Source organism: Eublepharis macularius, chromosome 3 (genome assembly GCF_028583425.1).
Source record: "Eublepharis macularius isolate TG4126 chromosome 3, MPM_Emac_v1.0, whole genome shotgun sequence".
Classification (NCBI taxonomy): domain Eukaryota; kingdom Metazoa; phylum Chordata; class Lepidosauria; order Squamata; family Eublepharidae; genus Eublepharis; species Eublepharis macularius.
The window spans coordinates 54,502,555-54,523,330 of record NC_072792.1 but is presented as its reverse complement, the minus strand read 5'-3'; the positions used below and the strand labels follow the sequence as shown (position 1 = coordinate 54,523,330).

General features: G+C 39.9%; 1 protein-coding gene across 4 annotated transcripts in view; it reads left to right on the top strand.

Moving 5' to 3' along the window:
* The window catches only part of UBE3A (ubiquitin protein ligase E3A), a 31,589-nt gene extending 20,505 nt beyond the window's left edge, over positions 1 to 11,084 (top strand). For all 4 annotated transcript variants that reach the window (XM_054973442.1, XM_054973444.1, XM_054973443.1 and 1 more), the window contains 7 exons: positions 4,267 to 4,411; positions 5,282 to 5,487; positions 7,541 to 7,705; positions 8,578 to 8,733; positions 8,838 to 8,911; positions 9,969 to 10,112; positions 10,362 to 11,084. In XM_054973442.1, the coding sequence (XP_054829417.1) occupies positions 4,267 to 4,411; positions 5,282 to 5,487; positions 7,541 to 7,705; positions 8,578 to 8,733; positions 8,838 to 8,911; positions 9,969 to 10,112; positions 10,362 to 10,482 (1,011 nt within the window). In that variant the 3' untranslated portion in view covers positions 10,483 to 11,084. The remainder of the gene's footprint in view (positions 1 to 4,266; positions 4,412 to 5,281; positions 5,488 to 7,540; positions 7,706 to 8,577; positions 8,734 to 8,837; positions 8,912 to 9,968; positions 10,113 to 10,361) is intronic.
* The last annotated feature ends 9,692 nt before the right edge of the window (positions 11,085 to 20,776 follow it).

Genomic DNA, 20,776 nt, shown 5'->3' with positions numbered 1-20,776 from the left:
CAGAGTCCTACTTTGCAAGCAAAAAACAAATTGCAATTTGTGAAAGCACCTGATTCAGATGTCACAAGAGATTGTGACTTACTGAAGACGATTTGCAGTCTCATAGCATTATGAGAAGGGATGCAGGAAGGAGTGCGTGAGCTGAGAACTTTGATATATTCTTGCCAAAAACATATCACAATTTGATTGTCTAAATGTAACAGGGAAATGAAAAGTCTCACTATGCAGAAATGCCCCAGTGGATCCAAGTCATTGTTTCTCTTTATTAAAACTTAAAAACTAATGTGTTGGTTGGGGGGGGGGGGTGTTTTGTTTTTTGTTTTTGCATTTTGGAGTGTCTCCTTAGCACACAAGTTTGGGTGCTATGACATTTTATACCCTTCACACATGTCTCTGACTGCTTGAATGGCTGTCACCTGCCATGGCATCCGCTTTTTCAGCTGCTAGCACTTCTGCTGGCACAAATCCAATGTTTTGGAAGGAGCCCTTGTGCAAGCAAAAGTGCTGGCAGCCAAAGAAGTGAGCACCACAGCAGAGGACATCCTCCATAGCAGCCAGAGAAAAGCACAAGAGGAACACTGTTGTAGGATCTGAGCCACAGTAAGTAACCGCTGCTTTGTCAGTGGTGGCCCTGTTTTGTGGCCTTCTGATAGGCATGAGATTGTCAAGTGGGATATTAACGTTGACAAGTGCGGGGTGGGCATGTGAGGAAGCAAGAAAAGAAAGGAATAATTTGGAAATCTCATCCTACTCTTCAAATCCTCCCCTTCCAAAATTTTATATGCTCTTAAAAACTTGGCCAAGCTAATTTCCCCTCCCTCCATTTTCCCTCCTTCAGCTGATCACAAATCTTTTGTTACATGCCTTGTGGAGTGGACTCTCTTTTCTTCAGGCACTAACTTGTGCGTTCTCTCTCACTCTCCCTTTGTAATGTTTTAGTGATTTTTTTTTCTTTACTCGGAAACTTTTACCAACCCAAGTATGTAGAAACCACTAGCTTGTCTGCAGGTGGCCCTGTTGTGCTGTATTTGTGATTGTAGTGGAGGATAGCCAGTTAAGCAAGAATACAAAATATATACTGTGTCACATTCTAAAACAAAAAAATAAATCCTTAAATAACTTTTCCACTTAAGTCGTTGCTTTATTTTTCTGATGCTGGTATAGCACTTTTATTTTAATCCTTATGTGCACATATCAGCAGGCTGGCTTAATTCTTATTTCTGTTAGAAAATTTGTTTTCATATGTACTTTAGGAATAACTCTCTCTCAAGTTGTACAACCCAGTTACTACCCAACCTCATCAGAACAAAATCTTTCTCTAAATTTAATAGCTGGAATATATTGGTAGGATATATTGGATGTGCATGTTCACTTAAAGCATGGAGATTACATTGTCTGCTGGAATATTTTGCATAACTGGTTGATTAGCATAATCCATGAAATTAGCACTCCATGAAATACCCCTTTAAGTCCCTTGCTCCAATAAAAACTACTTTTTAAGGAAATTCTATCCTGCCTTCATATTTAATTGCTCGTATCATATTCTTGGCCTTTGATTTTAATGACTTTGTTCCACGGCGGCTGAAATTTATGAAGTGCCTTACTGCAGTATAAAAATAAAACTTTGACCCAGTTCTAATGTTGCCTATAAACTTTATGTTCTAAGGGAACTACAAAAGTTTTCTTTTAAGTGTGTGTGATGAGTTTACAAGGAGTATGTCGACTTAGAAGCAGTGTTATTTGTGACCTGTGAGGGCCAGGAAGGAATCTCACCAACTCCTTTCCTCTGATATCCAGAAACGGGCAGTTGCCATAAGCCATCCTGTTTGAATTCTGCAAGGAAAAAAAGAACTTTATCTTGATGATATTAATAGTGCTTAAGTCTAGATCTTACTCAGTTACTGTGTCTGACGTACAGAAAGATTCTTCTAGGCTTCATTTATTCAGTGATGGTAACTTAATTTGCCCATACCTATTCTGTAGGTGCATGGCTCACTTGCTTTTAATTGTCTGCGAGCTGAATATTGTTGTTGAGGTCAGCTTGAAGGACCAATTTTTATTGCTGTGTAAATAGATACTTAAATATTGCCCTCTAAACATAAAAAGACAACTTCATGTACAACACTTCTAGAAATGCAGATAACAGTGCAGTCCTAAGCATTCTTCTGAGCCCTTTCACTTAAAAGTTAAAAAGGTACAACTCTGCCTAATAATTACTGAAAGTAATCTAATATTTGGAATATTATGATGAGTGGTTTGAAGGGTTATTTATATTTTATGTGTTGGGAATAAAATTTATGGCCACAAGAGCATCAGTATCTGTAGCTCAATTTTGTCAAATGCATAGAAGCTATTTTATGGGGTGCGGGAAGGATGTCTTGAAATGTTCCCAGATGGTTAAAGGAAACCAGTGTTAACAATGATTCTGTAGACCTCAGTGATCAGGAAAAGTGCCTTTCCTCATCCTTCCTGCACATCTTTTACCAATCACAGCTTCTGACCTGTTGCAAGAAGAGTATATTATAGTAAAGTTATCACACTAGTCAGATATGTTCAATTGGCCACCTATTTCGCTATATTCAAATACTGTCAAATATTCCATGAAGCCAAAATTGGGCTGTGCAAGTGGCTGCTAATCTTCTTTTTAAAAAAAAACCTGTTTATTTGTAAGTAAAGTCAGGAGTTACGGCTGATTACCCTAAGCTTTGCAGCTGTTAAAGCTTCTAACATTTTATAAAATAGTTGCTGGTTTGTTTTGTTTCTGGCTTAATACTTTCAAAAACTTAAACTGTAGGCTGAACTACTGCTCCCGATCAAAAGCCAGAGAGAACAACTGTCATTGTATTTTCCTGATAAAAGCGAGCAGAAGCATATGCATGTACCTAGGAATGCTCTCAAGCTCCTGCACTTAGGCCACCGCACCTTGGAATCAGCAATATCAGAGTATATAGAGAAAGCTAATAGGATCCATTACCCCATGTGTATGAGGGCAATGGGAGTGAGGAAACCTCACAAGAACAACCTCTGTGCCGTACCAGTGTGAAAAGCTAGCCAGGATCCAGGAAAAGTTGTTGCAGTTTTAATGCTTGGGTGCTACCCGTGAGTGAATCCATCAGAATTCTGGAGTTCAGTTGGTTCCATGAGTTTGTTGTAGCACACGTTCCTAATTGTAGTCCTTTGTCCCAAAGGGAGGAATATTTAGGGGCCTGTATCTGCATTATTATGACAATGGCCTGAAATTCCCAATAATTTGGTATTTTCATGACAGTTGTGAAGGCAGATAATTCCAGTTTAAACCTGAAGCTGGTTTCACTGTGCATATAAAGCTACACCAGTTCAGCCCAGCATGCATTGTACAGTCTTAACAGCTAGCATGCCAGCAAAATCTGTGATCTGGTCAGGCGTTCAGTAATTGAATTGGATTAAGTAGAAACCTATTGTCTTTTATAGGCCATGGCTCCGCTATAGATCTGTGCCTATATCCAAGATCACTGTAAAGGCTGTTAACAATATTAAACTCTAAGGTGCATGCCAGGTTCTGTGGCTTATTTGGGTGGTGGACTCCAAATCAAATGGAGAGGGGGCAGCACTTGCAGCACTGAGGTACTGGGCGCCATCCACAGGTTCTGCTGCCACAGGAAGTTTTGCAGTAGGTAAGGATGGCTCATTCTAGGCATATCCCTGCAATCTATGGAAGCAGCTGCTGGAGGAAGTAGTACTTAGTTCCCACTTTTTTGGATTAGTGTCTAGACAAAGCAACAGTGTAAACCTTGTTACCTTCTTTTTATCCATCTTCTTCCCACCCCCAAACCTGAGCGCGCCTGCCTGGAAGGAGCAGTTGTTCATTCATCCACAAGATCCTTCAGGCAAGTAGGCCTGAGGCACCCTGCACTATCTGTGTCAATCACAGCCAGTTTCATCTGCCTTCTTCTCTCCTAACCTCTCCCTTCCCTCGCAGGATAAGCTTGGCCATCCTCTCTCTTTGAAACTCATTAAGTTATCTGCTGTTCTCTCCAACAGTTAAAATGTTTGTATGATACATGTACTTAATATGACTGGGTTTTGATGAATTAGTCCATCAGGTTGTTTGGTTTTCTGTGTCAGTTTCAGAATTCTCAGTATGCCTGTTAAGGTATATCTTAGAAATTAAAACAGTGGCTTTTTCAGCCTTGCTTGTATGTTGTGTTGGCAGATAAATAATCTCTGGTATATGCAGTGCATATAAAATGGATGTGCTAAAGAACTATTTTGTTTCTCATCCAATAGTTAGAAATGATTGCCATGGAAAATCCAGCAGACTTGAAAAAACAATTATATGTGGAATTTGAAGGAGAACAAGGGGTTGATGAAGGAGGAGTTTCCAAAGAGTTTTTCCAGCTAGTTGTAGAGGAAATCTTCAACCCTGATATTGGTATGTAATTAACTTTTTAAGAGATCGTGTGGATGGTGGTTGCTGTCGTTATGGATCCTAGCAAGTTTTTTTCAGACTTTTCATTCCTTTACGGGAACCTGTTTACCTTACTTCCAGACCACAAGTCTAAGGTCTGATCTACCCATTACTACAGAATAGACTGGGCCACTGTAGGGGGCAGGCAGGGTTGTTATTTTTAACATTGTTTTATGTAAACAAAAATAGCTGCAAGAAAAATTAGATCATGAGAAACGTTCTAGAAGCCTATTCTCTTTTATGCTAGTTTCCTACTTGCAGGGAGTTTACGTACAAGACCACGTCTGTCTCTCTGCTTCCTCCACTATCCATTCTGAACTCCAAAGAATACAATCCATTCTGTATCATTCTGCTGTATTTCATATTCATTCTTCTTGCTTCTTTAGTTATACCCTTTAGTTGCTTTTTTGCTCTCAAGCCATTGACACAACCTTTTGACTGTTCAGCAAAATCACATGAAAGGTTTTTCTGTGACTGCACCATGAAGATGGGGATCATGTTTGAACATTTACTACATCAAATTCCTTGTGGGGAGAAAACTAGCTCTGGCCTAGCCATCTACCTGAAATGCTGGCTTTCTTTGTGGAGAGCCTATGTGCAGTCTTCTGTATCCCCTGGGCTCCTTCCAGTATGCTTACTGAACAGCCCTTAAGAATTGTACTGTATTCATTTTCTGGCTGTATAGACAGGCACATACGAAAGCCTTTTTCTTTGAAAAAGTCTTCGTTCCTAGCCTTGCAAGAGAGATCACTGTTTATATGCTTCCAAAATTAGAAAAATGTCTTGCTGCCTCTTAGTTTTCAATACATAGGTAATCCATTAACATTTTTATAGGTATGTTCACTTACGACGAGTCAACAAAATTGTTCTGGTTTAACCCATCATCTTTTGAAACTGAGGGACAGTTTACATTGATTGGAATTGTCCTGGGTCTGGCCATTTACAATAACTGTATTCTGGATGTTCATTTTCCAATGGTGGTCTACAGAAAGCTAATGGGCAAGAAAGGAACTTTCCGCGATCTGGCAGACTCTCACCCTGTAAGTTCAGCATATTCCAATTTTCCTGCAATTTGGAAGCCTTTTCTTGGTTTTATTGTATGTTGGTTAATATAGGGTATTGCTTAGTATTCGTGTAACATGTTTAATTGTTCAGAGCACTTCATGCTATTGCCATAATCGTGCAAACAACTTTCTAAGGTAATCAGTATCAAATATATCTAATTCTTAATGTGGTCTCATTTGCAGATTCTCAGATCTGCAGATTGGGGCCACGTAGAGTTAACAGAGATATTTCAGCAAACTTAGAGGAACTCCCAGGTTTGCAGAAAAATCCAAAACATTAAAATAACACCAGGGAGGGGGTTAAATTCCCGCCCAGACAACACCATCATTGCTTCAGTGTAAATAGAAGGGGGGGGGGGAATCAGCACCATGAGAACCAGATATCTGGTAGAAATAGCAGCACTGCAAATCAGCAGAAGAGGGGCAGGGAGAACAAGACTCACTGTTCACACACACACATTTGTTAACAAAGACAAGGCAGGGGAGGACAAGATAGACAGAGAGGCAAGGAAAAGGGGCAGGCCAGCAGCAGCAGGGGAGAGCAAGTAGACATCAGAGGGAAAGGGGATGAGCAGGTGGAGAAGTGGCTGGGGGCTGGCAGAACGGGGGGGGGGCAGGTGAGTAAGAATCCCTCTCCCCTGTTAGTTGCTCTGTGAAGCTGCTGGCGGGGGGGGGGGGAGAGGAGCCCAAGCTGCTACTGCAGCTTGAGCAGAACCAGTATATGTGGCAGCACTGCAGCTCCCCTGCTTGTTGTTAAATTGAAACAGAGATGGTGGCTTACCCAAGTAGTTGACGGCTAAGGCAAGATTTGAACAAAGGATTTCACTGCATTCACCGTTTCTCGCTTCACTGTATTTAGTACTATAGAGGTTTGATTTAATGTGCATGAAAGGTGGGTATTTAGCAATACCTTGTATATTTACTAGGTGAATACTATAAAACATGTAGCCAAGCACTGAAGGAGGATGCCTTTCTCTACATGATGTCCTTCCTGACTAGCTTTATAACCCTATCACCCTTATGCTCTCGGTAGAGGGGTAGCTGTGTGGAAGGGAGAGGCAGGGGCAATTAAACTATTTGCATCCTAGCTAAACACTTTTGTCCACACATTTAAACAAAGAGGTGTTATGCTAAATTTATTACTAAGATTTACAGGTGAGTATTAGTCAATCAGAGTTTGTGTATAGTCATAGGCCATTACAAAATTACAAAAACTCCATTAATAAGATAAAATTAGGTAAAATACAATTATATATACAATACAGAGTTACCAAAACATGGAGAGAATTCCACTAAAACAGACATCAGTTAAAACCAGAAAACAGTAAGTTAACGGCAAGTTCAGAAAACAGCCTCTTTCCTTGCTGTAAAAGATTTAGAGTTAAAATTTGTCTTAAGAATTATGTAATGGGGAAAAAAACCATGGTATATTTTCAGTGTTGTTTTCCCCAAAAAAACATAGAAGAAGTTTGCATTTCTTCAAAAATGTTCTTAATTGTTATTTAAAAGGTCTTGCATATATTGGATGCTGGATATCAAGAAGCTCTTGTTTGTCACGGCAAGTGTGCATAAGGCTGCTTAAAACTGTGCTGCTTAAAACTGTGTGCGATGAACTCTTAGCAATGGGTTGAGATACTTGAAAGGCCCTATTTCACGGGAGTCTTCCAGACTTTAAAATACCATGTGGATACTTGGGTCCAAACTAAACATTACACAGCATCTGTGTAACGCTCTTATGATGTGTCCACATAGGTAGGAAAACCACAGAAAGATTTGGATGGGGGGCGGGAATCCTGCATGGCAAGGACCCATTTTAAAAAGGCATCAGGCAGCTTATATATCTCTGCCATATAACATTTCCGTTGGCTTCATATCTGCGCAAACTGCAGTCGACGAAGTAGACTCTAGTCCACAAAAGTTTATAATAGATTAAAGCTGCAATTAGATTTTTGTTAATTTTCCCATACACTGTAGCCAGTACTGTGGCTGAGGTTTTAAAGCTGTATGATGTGTGCCTCTTTCATTGTAGGTTCTCTATCAGAGTTTAAGAGATTTATTGCAGTATGAGGGGAGTGTAGAAGATGATATGATGATAACCTTCCAGATATCTCATACGGATCTCTTCGGTAATCCCATGATGCATGATCTAAAGGAAAATGGAGATAAAATCCCCATTACAAATGAAAACAGAAAGGTAACTTGATAGGGCATGCCTTCCATTGTGAAGTGGTTGCTTGAGCATTATCCCAGAATTGAAGTTAATTGAGCTGGCCCAATTCTGTGACCTATATATATTATGCAAATTTAATATATTTGCATGATCTTGTCAGTCTGCATAATTCTGCAGTGTGTTTGAATATCTTTTTCTTCTAAGGGTTATGGTGAGGAACAAGTAAGCTATTCTCAGCACTAATATCTCACTCAGAACACTGGAAATTTTATTTAGTCACATTGCTGCCTTCTGAAACTTTTACAATGCATTGGCTGCACATTTCCATTATACCTTCACAGCCATAAGGCTGAAAATTATTTTACTTTGATCAGAGCTAAGGTTCTGAGGAAGAAGTGCTTTTTTATGCGCTTGTCAGGAATAATGCTGCATCTGTAATCCTGGTCAGATAAAGTAATGGGAGAGAGTCCAGGCCATAATGGGTTGCTGTTCCCCATATCTTTGGGGCTTTGTACCATTGAAACAAAGGGTGTCAATGCAGCTGCATTGCAAAGTTCCTTTGAAATAAGGAGGTTTTGAAACACTTTCAGTCCTATTAAAGTAGCTTATTGCAACATATTTGGCACATAACAGAAATAATGAAGTTTGCTTGTTTTCGTGAGTAATCTGGTTCATAAAAGTAGAAACAAATGCTTTGAAGTGGTTCAAAATCACCACCATCTTGAAGTATTTAAATGCAAGTTAATGAATTTTCTATAAATATCTCTGTGATATGCAGGCAATGTATAAACAGGAAAAAGTCAATTTTGGGGAGGGGGTGGAATGGGATTATATAACCCTTAATTAATTGAGACGACTAAGGACAACTGGCATTGTTTTTGGTTCTCATTGAACAGGAATTTGTCAATCTGTATTCTGACTACATTCTCAACAAATCAGTGGAGAAACAGTTCAAGGCCTTTCGAAGAGGGTTTCACATGGTAACCAACGAGTCTCCCCTAAAATATTTATTTAGACCTGAAGAGATTGAATTGCTTATTTGTGGAAGTAGGGTAAGACAGCTTTATATGTGCATAAAAATGACAAATTGCCTTTTGCTGCTTGACCCTAAAGCAAGGGTTACTAGTAATGGTGATACACTGTCTTGTATTTGCAGAATCTAGACTTTCAAGCCCTAGAAGAAACTACAGAATATGATGGCGGCTATACTAGAGACTCCCTTATTATTAGGTATGGGGTTTTAGTTTTCCATCATGTAGGAATGTAGAATACAGTGTCTCAAACAGCCATGCAGATTCCTGAATATGATACCCATACATCACCTCAATTGTTTGTTTTTTGTGTGTGGGGGGGTAGGTATTTGCAATATAAATCTTTTATGCTCACAGTTACAAAAAGAAATGTGTGTATTCAGATAGCCAACCTGTCTATTTGGGAAGGCCAGTGCTTGCTCAAAACAATGGGGAAACCAACAAACTGCCTCTTCTTAAAATCGTCTTCAGGCCATTGCAACTGCATGTGTACTAGGCTGAAAACAAGGAAACAAGGGACTCTCCAGTGGCTGAGAGGAATGAGGTAGCTTAGAATGGACAGTTGGCCAGCTGTCTGCTGCCTAATTCAAAGTCCTGAAACACACAGAAAATACTGCTAGAGTGGGTTCAGAGGGCAAGACCAGGCAATCTGCCACTCTTCCCATGCCTTTATTGCAAGTGGGGCAGCTGCTACAGCTCACCTACTCAGCCTGATGTGTTAGGGTGAGGTATTGTATCAGAGTGAGATGTGTGTTCTCCAGAGATGATTTTTTTTGGCAGTCTTTACTACAGACCTTTCTGAAGGAAGGTTCCTACTACCTTGCATTTGATGTGGGGATTTCAGGCGTATCACTTGTTTGCACTTCAGAAATCCCACTCCTGCTAAATATCTGACACACATGATCTCTCTGAAATGCTGTTGCTAAAGATCTGACCAAAGTTCCATTTAGGCTGCAGCTTGCTTCTAGGAGGAACTTAGCTAGTAATAAACATGCAGAAACTTTCTCTATTTCTGTATGTCCATAACTTTATTGAGGCAGCTGTGTGTCTTTCAGTTTAGAATGCCCTGGAGTTAGCACAGTTTAAGGGACCACAAATAATGTTCTGATCTGCTGCTTCTGCTAATGAAACATAGTAAGAAGTCCAGCTTTATTCAGGTTATCTTTAGGAAATACAAGGTATTAGTTACGTAAGTAATCCTTTACTGTTCTTGTTCTGCCCAGCATTTTTATGTTGTTTACTTTTCACCTTTGTAGGGAATTTTGGGAAATAGTCCATTCATTTACAGATGAGCAAAAAAGACTATTCCTCCAGTTTACAACAGGCACAGATAGAGCACCAGTAGGAGGACTTGGAAAACTAAAGATGATTATAGCCAAAAATGGCCCTGACACAGAAAGGTAAGATGTTCTAAATCTTTTTCATGAGTGAAGCAGAAGTAAGTTAAATGTTTTGTTTCTTCCTAATTCTTTGCCATTGATGCCTCGACTTCAATAAAGAGAAGTGCAAAAAAAAATAAAAGCATAGTTCAAATTGTGCTTATAGCATAAGGGGTGGGGGGGTGGGGGGGTTCAAGGCAAATGATGTTCTGAGCAAATTGGCATACTCCCCTGGAAGGTAATTATTTTCTCTTCTGTGTTGTTCCCCAGGTTACCTACATCTCACACATGCTTTAATGTCCTTTTGCTTCCGGAGTACTCCAGCAAAGAAAAACTTAAGGAGAGATTGTTGAAGGCCATCACATATGCCAAAGGATTTGGCATGCTGTAATAAAATAAATAAAATAACAAAAGGGATAAAGAGATTGGTGGTGATGGTGTCCCTGTTCCAAAAATAAATCAAGCCCCACAAAAGGCCATAAGACATAGCAAGCTACAGTAGTCACCCGTGTTTGTGCCTCCCTTCTTCACTTGGGGACATTGGGCTGGAACAGCAGATTTCAGCTGCTTCTATGAACAAATTATTTTCTTTTAGCGTGAAAGTGTTACATATTCTTTCACTTGTATGTACAGAGAGGTTTTCCTGAATATTTATTTTAAAGGGTTAAATCACTTTTGCTTGTGTTTATTACTGCTTGAAGTTGAGCCTTTTTTGAGTATTTACAAGAAAACAAAACTGTACTCTCCCCCCTTCCCCCGGAATTTGTTGCCATCATTTATAGATTGTGTAACCTTTAAGTCTGTGCTACATTTTTTTGTCCCAGTTACCAAATCAAAATCAGGAACTGTACTTTGACAGTTTTGCTTTTGAAACTTGAAGTCTTGGAGGAAAAAAATGGTGTGATGCAATGACTGCTGTTCTAGCCCCCAAAGAAATTTTGTGGAAAAATCTTTAGAATCAATAAAGATGGAAGGGAGAACTTGGAATGTTAAGCTGCAGCCTTGAGAACTTTACTTTAGTCACAGCACAACAATTAAAACAAAGTCATTTCACTATATATGTTGTCTTTCACATGTCTTGTCTTGTAGCATACTGTATTTTTAATTAGCAAGGTTTCTAGCTATATGAAAAGAGTAAACATAGGTTGAGATATTTCTTTTGAAAAAAATGTTTACTGGGAAAAGTGCATTTTTCAGCCAAATTGCATTAGAGTAGCGTGAAATGTGTTGTCAAAGAAAACAGATAGAAAGTTGGGTCTAAGCATGTGGAAGTGCACTTAAAATGACATTTTAATTGCCTATTATGTTGACCTTATAAATAGACAATCCAGTCTTCCCTGCAAGTTACTTTCATGATTTGTTGTTCCTTTATCAAGGCATACGATCAGTGCTGCAGCAAAGAGATGCCTCTCTCCCCAGCAGTAGGGGTAAAATAATACTATAAGGACACATTTGCTTTGTAATTCTTTGGCATATTCATTGTGTATGTGTAGAAAGTAAATTCCGAGGTCAATTTTGTCTATTACATAAACATACCATAGGTTTGGAATGTATATCTGCACACCATATCAAAGGATCCCTTTACGTTTCTACAGATTGTCCCTGCACGCTGGTGATTGCTGCTGTCGCAATATAAAAATTAAAGGGACTGTGCATTTTACCCAAGGAAATGTAATTGGCATACCTCTTTTAACGGCAAGTGACAGCTGATGTGCAGGACTGAGCTTGTGCCTTGGTGATTGCTATGCCTGACTACTACTACTACTACTACTACTACTACTACACAGCAAATCAACCTGATTTGTGCAAAATTGGTATTTAAAAGGCGAAATTTTAAAATCATTGGAGGGAGAAAATACGTCTTTCAGGATTATTTTATTAAATTCTTTTTAGTAATAGAAACAGGCAACTGTTATGTAATTATAATGCTAAATAAAACAGCGATGTTTTCCACCATGGTCCGGTGAAAAAAAAGAAAAGTGATTTTCTTAGTTTGATGAGTTAACATTGGATATTATTGGAATTATGTCTAGGAACTTTGAATCAAATTAAACTGCATGTTGAGCCTTGGTATAAAGCAGTTCTTAACAGCCAATTCATTAGAAGCCATCCAAGAACAAATATTAATTGGTTTACTGTTAAAGAATTTCTACAGTTATGATAATGTCCTTGGGTATTTGCTGTACCTCCCAAAATTGGTCACAATTTACAAATACCATATGAAGAAATGAAACACTGAATGGCTGAAATTTCTTTTGGTAGAATTACTAGTTAATATTTTTAAATGTGTGCTTTCAATGAGGTACTAGAAGATACATTTATTTCTTCTTTGCCCCTTTTCCATTCATTAATTTGAAGGTCTTGCTATACTAGACTTTTTCCAGTTTTCTTTAGCAGGTTGTCGAATGACTTCCAAGGAAAATCCAGTTAATAACTATGCTTGTAAACATTTCAGACGTCAGAAAAAGCCATTACAATATGTTAAGAATTCTAAACTGTGATCAAATCTATTCTTGAGGCAGCTATGATTTTCGTCTTGCAAAGGAAAAAAGTCCTGTCCCGTTTTGCCTTTGATGTACAATATTGCTGGGGCAGTTACATATCATCTGAATGGTGATACTTATCTCATATTAGCTCAGTCTCATCAAAGCTTGGTTGCTAAGCAGGGTTGGCCATGGCTAGTACTTGGATGGGAGACCATCAAGTAAGGCTTGGGTTGCTGTGCTGCAAAGGCACATTTTACTCCTTTTCCTGGAATGAAAGACCAGGAAGTTATATAATAATTCTGTTGAGGCAATTTCCATGTAGAGAGAGCTCAGGAAAGGGACTTCACATATTTAATGCACTATCCTATGATGCCAGGCAACCTGCAGGTGTAGAGTGAAGAAAAAACCTGTGTTCACAAGCAAGATTCTTAGGTTAAGGGAATTCTAGGAAAAACAAGCGCATGAGGAAATACCAGCTGGAGGTATGTTGTAACATTCTGTCCTCCCCACTTCTGCTCCAGCTGCTCTTGTATGTTAACAGAGAGTGCAGCTGTGTGACACTTGAGTGGCACCAACCACAAGAAGAGGGCTTAGAACCCAGTGTGTTGCATTGCAGCAAATGGTAACAGGAATCCATGCTACACTTGGATTGTTCAGAGGACAGCAGGAGACTTTGAGCAAAATTGGGTTGGATAAAAAGAGGTGAGAAAAACTGAAGGGGAAGACTGAGGTGCATTATCCCATTGTACAAAATGGCAATATGGGAAAGCGATTCCTGGACATCAGATTGCCTATGTGCCAAATTTCCTCTTAACTTGGAAGTATGTGTGTTTTTAATGTGTTTAATTTTAAATAGAATTGTTCTTGATTGTTGTATGGCATGGACTTCCACTATTAGAAAAAGAAATATTTAAATTTGTTCAAAATTCAGCAAAATGCATTCAGTGGCAGAAGCAAATTACACTGATCTGTGTGTAAATGTTGCAAAATGCATGTTTTTCATAGTACCAGTACCTACATAGCAGACACATTAATTCATACTGGGAATCCAACCACCCTCAGACTTCCCTTCTACACTTCACTGCACGCTTGAAAGTTTTGTTTCTGCCAGAAAGGCTCTCTAGAACAGCATCAAGGTCACAAAGGAAGGGTATGTTAACATAAACTCCAGCCCCTGTCTTTTCGAAGACAACTGCCTTTAAGCCTTTAGATTTGCATGACTGGTTATATGCCAGTATCAGTATCTACACAATTTTGGGGAAGACTGGCTAGGTTTGATGTTTTTATTTGACAGAAATGTGTGTTGGGACTAAAGGCAAGTTCCTAATATTTATATTTAACTTTTTGGTTTTAAGGCAAAACTTTCAACGCAAGGCTTTTCTCTAAAATGTCTATTCAGGGGGAAATGATAGCTAAGTTTTGCAGCTGGTGGGGCGGGGCGGGGCGGGGTCAACCACGATCCTGCATTAGACACCATTTTCCATTCTCTGTGGCTCCATTGTAGTTCTGAAGACTTCCAGAGTTCCCTTGACTGGCATATGATCTAAACACAGAGGTGGGATAGGTGGGATGCAAGGTTATCATAACAATTACTGAAAATTCACTCCCTTATTGCCCATGTCCACCTACAAGTGTGACATGCAGTGTCCTACCGACCACACTTGCCATGGATTATTGGTGGTGGTAGTAACTTTGGACACTGACCTCTCCCCCCAATTCCTTCTGCCTAACAGCAAGCATCTTTGATGTGCTGCCGCATGGTGACCCTGTCTTCCAGGGATTATCCATTGTACTTCTTTAAAAAAAATTGTCCTTAAAATTTACCATAAATGATAAATATAGTAACAGTGCTGGTCAACATAGAAATGTCCTTGGAAAAAGTGGGATTTTTGTCTCTATCATGGTGGGACCCAGTTTCTTTGATAGATTGAATGATAAGATACCATCTCCAAAAAGTAGAGAACCACTAGTCTGAACTTTTTATCACTGCTCATTTTAAAACCATAGCCAGAATTCAAGGGGTTTGACATTTGGTATTGTCGTAATTCCTGAACTGAGTTGAATTTTAGTGACTAACAACAAATGGCTAAAATGCAAGCTGAAATCGAATAGGAATTCCTTTGCATAGAACAGAAGGATTTATCCTGAAAGGAAGCTTCATTGTGATATACTGTATTACAATTTGAAACTTAACACTGATTACAAAAAAATCACTGAAGCTTTAAAAATCTTAAGAGTTGGAACAGACATTACACTTGCCACAGTTGCCATGGGACTGCAGCTCTGTAGCAGATTTCCCAAGAAAGAACCATCCTGTAGTGTTTTTTTCTTCTCCCACTTCTCCATGTAATTGGCAGTCACAACGGGAGATAATGAAGCACTAGATGATGGCCCCAACACACACAGCATGTTCTGTTAACCAGTACAACCTAGGCTTGGGAAATTTGCCACCAGGATGCAGATTCATTCAAGAAGTGTAAAATCTGGCCCGGATCTTAGAAACAGTGGGCTAGATCCCAAAGAATATTTCCACAGGTACACCCCCTTGCACATGAGAAAGCACTCAAGTTAGTTGTCACTGGCTGCTTATGCTAAGTGAAAGCAGTGCTATCCCTGCTACCTCTTCTACATGCACAAGACATAACACAAGTTATTGCTTCGGATACAATTTCAAAACTGAATTAAATCACGTGAGCCGTCTGTTGTATATTCCGCTGCTCCATATGCACATTGTTTTGTTTAAAATATATTAACATGGTATGTGTTGCCGCAGTATTTCAGCTGCTACTTGCACAAGCAGAACTGTCCTAAGTACATTTCCAGTGTTTATGGGTTGCTGGATGAAAGTCAATACTCCCCAGATCTTACTTTTTGATCAATTGGTAAGGGTTATTGTCTGGCCAGTTTCTTTCCATGAGATTCTCTTTAGTAATGATCTCATTGTAATATTCCCATGTCAAGACCTCGACGGGACTTTCTTTTCCCTTGAAATTTCTGTCCAGTTTCTTTACTGTAATGCTTCGGTGGTTGGTTTCTGGGCCTACTGGATTCCATTTGCTTTGCTCCTGCTCAGTATCCAGTAGACAGTCCTGATTTACCTGGTATTTCTTCCCTAACTTTTCCTGCAGTCGTTCAGAATAATAATCTTGTAAAAGACAATTTTGTTCCTGCTGTAGATGTGTGATTTTCTGGAGAAAGAGCTTGACTTTATAATTCAAAAGACTATCATTCTTTAGTATTGTGTAATTATTCGTGCTTGGGTGTCTTCCGAGTAGCATGCTGTTCAGCCCCAAGAAAAGATTCCTAGAATTGGGTCTCTGTTTATGGCTTTTTTTGTTCGTGCCACTCAGACCTTTTTGATCCAGAAAGTCTTTGTTCAGTCCTCTGTCTACAGATCCTTCAGAGGGAAAAGACTTCACAGGCAGTGTAGCGTCACGGTCCTGCTGTTCTGATGGGTTTTTCACAAACATCTCTTGACAGCTGTCATTCACATTAGACTGCCTGTTGTGTTTTTCATAATTGGTGGTACAGGGCCTTCTGTGTTCAAGAAAGACAACTGGTTTATTAAATTCAGTCTCTTTCTCACAGTTTAAAGCCTTTTTAGCACTGGAGGTATTCTTACTTTGCTCCTCTTTTTGCGCCTTTGCTTCCTTCATGTACCCAAGGCATTTATGTACATTTTTAATCTCTGCTTCCTTACCTTGCAAGCCTTCACAAATGAGCTTCTTGGTAACTGAGACTCGAGCCAGATGGCCTTGGATTCTAGATGGAGCAGAAAGAGCTCTGGAGGCTTCTGTGTTCTGTAGTATAAACCTGACAGCCTTCTCACTGCCGTCAGTCACTACAGAATGCAGATTGGGAAACAGGCTCTGGGAAAGAAGTTTCACAAGATCTTTATGGCCAAGCAACTTGGCATGAGCAAGTTCGGACCTCCTGAGCTTGATGGTAAACCTCTTATACAAGATTCTTTGATCAAGAGTGAGAGCGTTTTCTGCTTGCTTCTTCAGGGACTCCAGGGTTCTAAGCTGCTTGTTTAACAGGATCTCTTCTTTTGCATTGCAAAACAAAGCCAGCTGGGATTTCTCTCCACCTTTGAATTTGATTCTTTCACCCATCGTGAAAAGGCTAGTTACAGCTGATGCCAAGCAAGTGCTTTGATTTCACCTTGCTCACACTCTGCTGTTTTTCTCAGTGGACCATATTAAGAATTCAGCAGTCTACTGCTGAAGTGTGCAAGACGTCTTTGGATTTACTCCAGGCATGTTAAGTCTTTAGAAACCTTGAAACTCTACACTAGTCATCAAGGGTTTGTTGGTGAGATCAAGTTCCTCATCCATGTCGTTAGGGAAACAAACCTAAAGCCTTCTGTTCAAAGGTGGGGATAATCTCAGAGTGATAGCTTTATTGGTTTTCCCATGAATGTCCTGCTTTAGCTGAATAAATACATTTTGCTGAAGAATGCCACAGTTTCTATAAACAAAAGCAGCAAATAGATCAGAAAGGGAAATCAAATGTTTTGTGGGCAGGAACCATTTTAATTGGCAGTCTAGTTGATATTTGCACAGTTAGTAAACAAGGATCACAATGTACATGGCTTTAAGTTGCTATGGTGTCTCTCCCCTGTTGTTTCCCTATGCTGGCATTCTGTGCATATGATAACGCTTCTATCAGAAATGAGAAATGTTGCTAGTATTTAAGCAGAGATTTGCCAAAAACAAGAGTTGGCATCTTCCCAAGGCTACTGCTGTGTCAGGAAGTAACATGATTTAAACTGTTCTTGCCTATCAGTTCTGGAGTGACAGGAGGTATGAATTATGGTAATATGAGAGCATAGCATAATGGTTATGCAAGTGTTTGGTAACTAAATATGTTACAGAAATATATAACCTGAACCTTATGGGAGCAAAAATTTTATGGGATTTTTAGAGCAAGCATCAATCTGTACAATGTGCAGCTAAATATCCTATTTATGACAAGTATCAGCTGTTGCTGCAAGCACTAACACTCAGTGTAAACAATGTGCAAGTGTAAAGGCTGTTCAAGAGGGTTAAAGATGGCTGGGTGGGGTGGAATGGGGACAGCTGGCAAGGTAAAATCATGCTGCTTTGGGCAAAGCTTTGCTGATGTTTGTTTTCATGAAGGTGTTAAGAGTCCATCCAGCTACACATAACAAACATGTAACAGAATCCAACACATGGGCTTCGTCATTCCAAGGAAAAGCAGTTTCAGTAAAGTAACTTGGAATAGTGAAGTAGCAGGTGTGGGTAATCCTTTTTCCCTGTCTAAATTTCCTGCTCTACCATTGTTTCCAGTATCCAAAAATCATTTTTAGAGCTGCACTAGTTTGAGAGAAATGGAATTGTTTTCAAGGGAGAGGGGAACTTAGTGATCTCACATATCACTAATCCCAAAACCTGCTTACAGTGCATGGATAAAAAAATCCATGCAATTGAGCTAAGGACCGACAGGGTGAACTTCTCTACAAGGAAGAGGTCCTTTCTCTGAATGAAGGTTTGCATAACAGAAACAATAGTTGTAGCTTTAAGAAATGAAATGCCCTCTAAGCTCTCATGAGACCATGAGAGGCTGCCAGGAGGAAGGAAAGCTGAAAACGGGGAGTGGGGGGAGAATATAAAGGTAGGTTGGTGGATGGGAAGGAGAAAGGGAAGCAGGAGAAGGGGAGAGGCTGTGGGGACTGCCAGGGGATATGAAATAGTATGGGGAGGAAGATAATAAGATACTGCCTGCACGTCCTTGCAGGTCCCCTGCTTGTAGATTTTAGTGGTACAGACCAGTAGTTTGAAACCACCTACTTTTTCTGAACATTACAGATAAACTGAAATAAGGAAATTGTATTCATAGACCATTGCATCAGAGATATGACCTTTGTTTCCAAGAACTTGTCACAAAAGACTCAAATCTGCAAAAAGCAGATCTCCACTTGTTCACCAGACCTCCAAGAGCTTTGTCAGTCTAGACATTACACCTCATAAGTGATTCTTGTAGCCTATAAGGGATTCCAAGCCATATATCAGGGGTGGCCAAACTGCGGCTCGGGAGCCACATATGGCTCTTCTAGACATATTGTGCGGCTCCCAGAGGTCTCTGAGTATCACCATGGCCATACAGTTTAGTTTATTTCCCTTCCTCCGTTCTTTCCAAGAGCAGAACCACAAGTGACAAAAGGCACAGATTGGACACTTGTCAGCTTCCCTCAAGTTTTGATGGGAAATGTAGGCAGCTTGGCGGAATGTTGGACAAGTGACAGTTGAAAAGTCCATTGGACAGCAGTCAGAGAGCGAAGCTGCGAGACCAGGATGCCTACATTTCCCATCAAAACTTGAGGGAAGCTGACAAGTGTCCAACCTGTGCCTTTTGTCACTTGTGGTTCTGCTCCAAGTCTTTCCTTTTTTCCTTCCTTCTTTCCATGTCTTTCATATTTTCAATAAAAATGTCAGGGTTGTCCAGGTCTGACTCAGAAAATATCTGGGGACTTGGGAGGTGAAGCCTAGCAAGGATGTGATGTCACTTTTGTGATGTCACTTCGAAGTCAAAGGTCAGGTGATGGCTCTTCCCAAGCTCCACCACTTCTGATGATGTCACTTTCAGCATACGGCACCAAAACCCCACCCTTCCTCTGGTGTCACTTTCAGGACACTCCCACAGACCCACCTCATATGAAGTCACTTCAATGCATCATGTCTTGTGGCTCTCAGACATCTGACGTTTATTCTATGTGGCTCTTACATTAAGCAAGTTTGGCCACCCCTGCCATATATGTTCACTATGCTGATATGCTGCCAGTTTCAATGCAGAGCACCATGTGGCAAGGGTAGAGTAACCCTTAACAGGAAACTGCTGCTCTGGAGAACCACTGATAGCCCCTGAGCTGTAGGGCAGTAGGGGCACTCATCTTGGGCACAGGGCATGGAGCCCACATGGAATTATTCCTCATAGCAGTTCAAAAAGTAACTCTTGGTGATTGACCTGGAATCTGTCCAAATCTTGCCTTTGAATCTTGCTGCAATTTTTTCCCTACCTCACCAGTTCCTGAAATGAAGCCTCTGTGCCAGTGAGCCACAAAGTGAGTGCTTCTGGCAAATAATAAATCTTTGAAGCAACTTTCATTGTGGCCGAATAGTATCTTGACTAATGTTGTAACGGCAGGATGAGTGCACAAGCCTGGCAACGCTTACCTGCTACCTCCAACACTCAGCATTCGGTATGAGTGGAAAGATTTCAAGTTGCCTTCCAAGTCATGGTGCCATTGGATCTGAAGAAACGGTGATTATTACCCACAAAGGATAGGTGACCCAGAAGAATGGTCCAGAACACAATCAAGTTTAAACACCACTGTAAAAGAGGCTAATATAAACTGCTACTGGCTATAGAGAGAGAGTTATGATGAACGATCCCTCACTGTGGCTTTCTGAATCTCAGGTGACAATGCTTCCATATGTAATATCTCAATTCCTAAAGAAATCAGAAAAGTTGACATATATTGCCCCACTATATAACATCGTGCCAAGGAGTCTGTGTTCTGGGTTTACGTACCATAAATGTAATTGCCAGAACATGGATTAATCAAGCACAGTTGGGAGAGAGAATATTATTCTAGCAATAAAATTTGCTTGTCTAATTCAAGAATGCCTACATATCTGTGCCCTCCTCTTTTCCCAATATGCAATATTTATTCATGATCTTTCATTTGTATCAGCATGGTTTCCATGCTAAAATTTTGAGTGAAAGCTGTAATGTCAGAAGGATATTAAAATGGTTATATCAGTCTGGTCCTACTAAATCTTAACTCGTTAATAGACTATGGCTGCATTCATGCATTGTTGAATATTATGCTAGAATTGCAACCTCATTGTCTTGCCTACATGTGAAAATCCAGCTGTGAGTGATTGTTCTAGCACAATGATAGTACAATATTAAATGATGTGTTGATGCAGCTTTACCCTTTTTAATCTTGGGAATAGATTTTTTGGAATATGGGTGAATGGGAAGCATCAAACCAATGTGCAAAGACCAAGATAAGTTTCTCTTGTACCATGCAACCTGCCTACTATTTGCTACAGTATTGGATGTGTCTGCATGAAAATGAAATGGGGTTGGATTTAATTGTTCAAAGTATGTATATCAGATTCAATTTATCCATCACCAGCTATTGCATTCTTGATCTGTGCGGTACTTTCC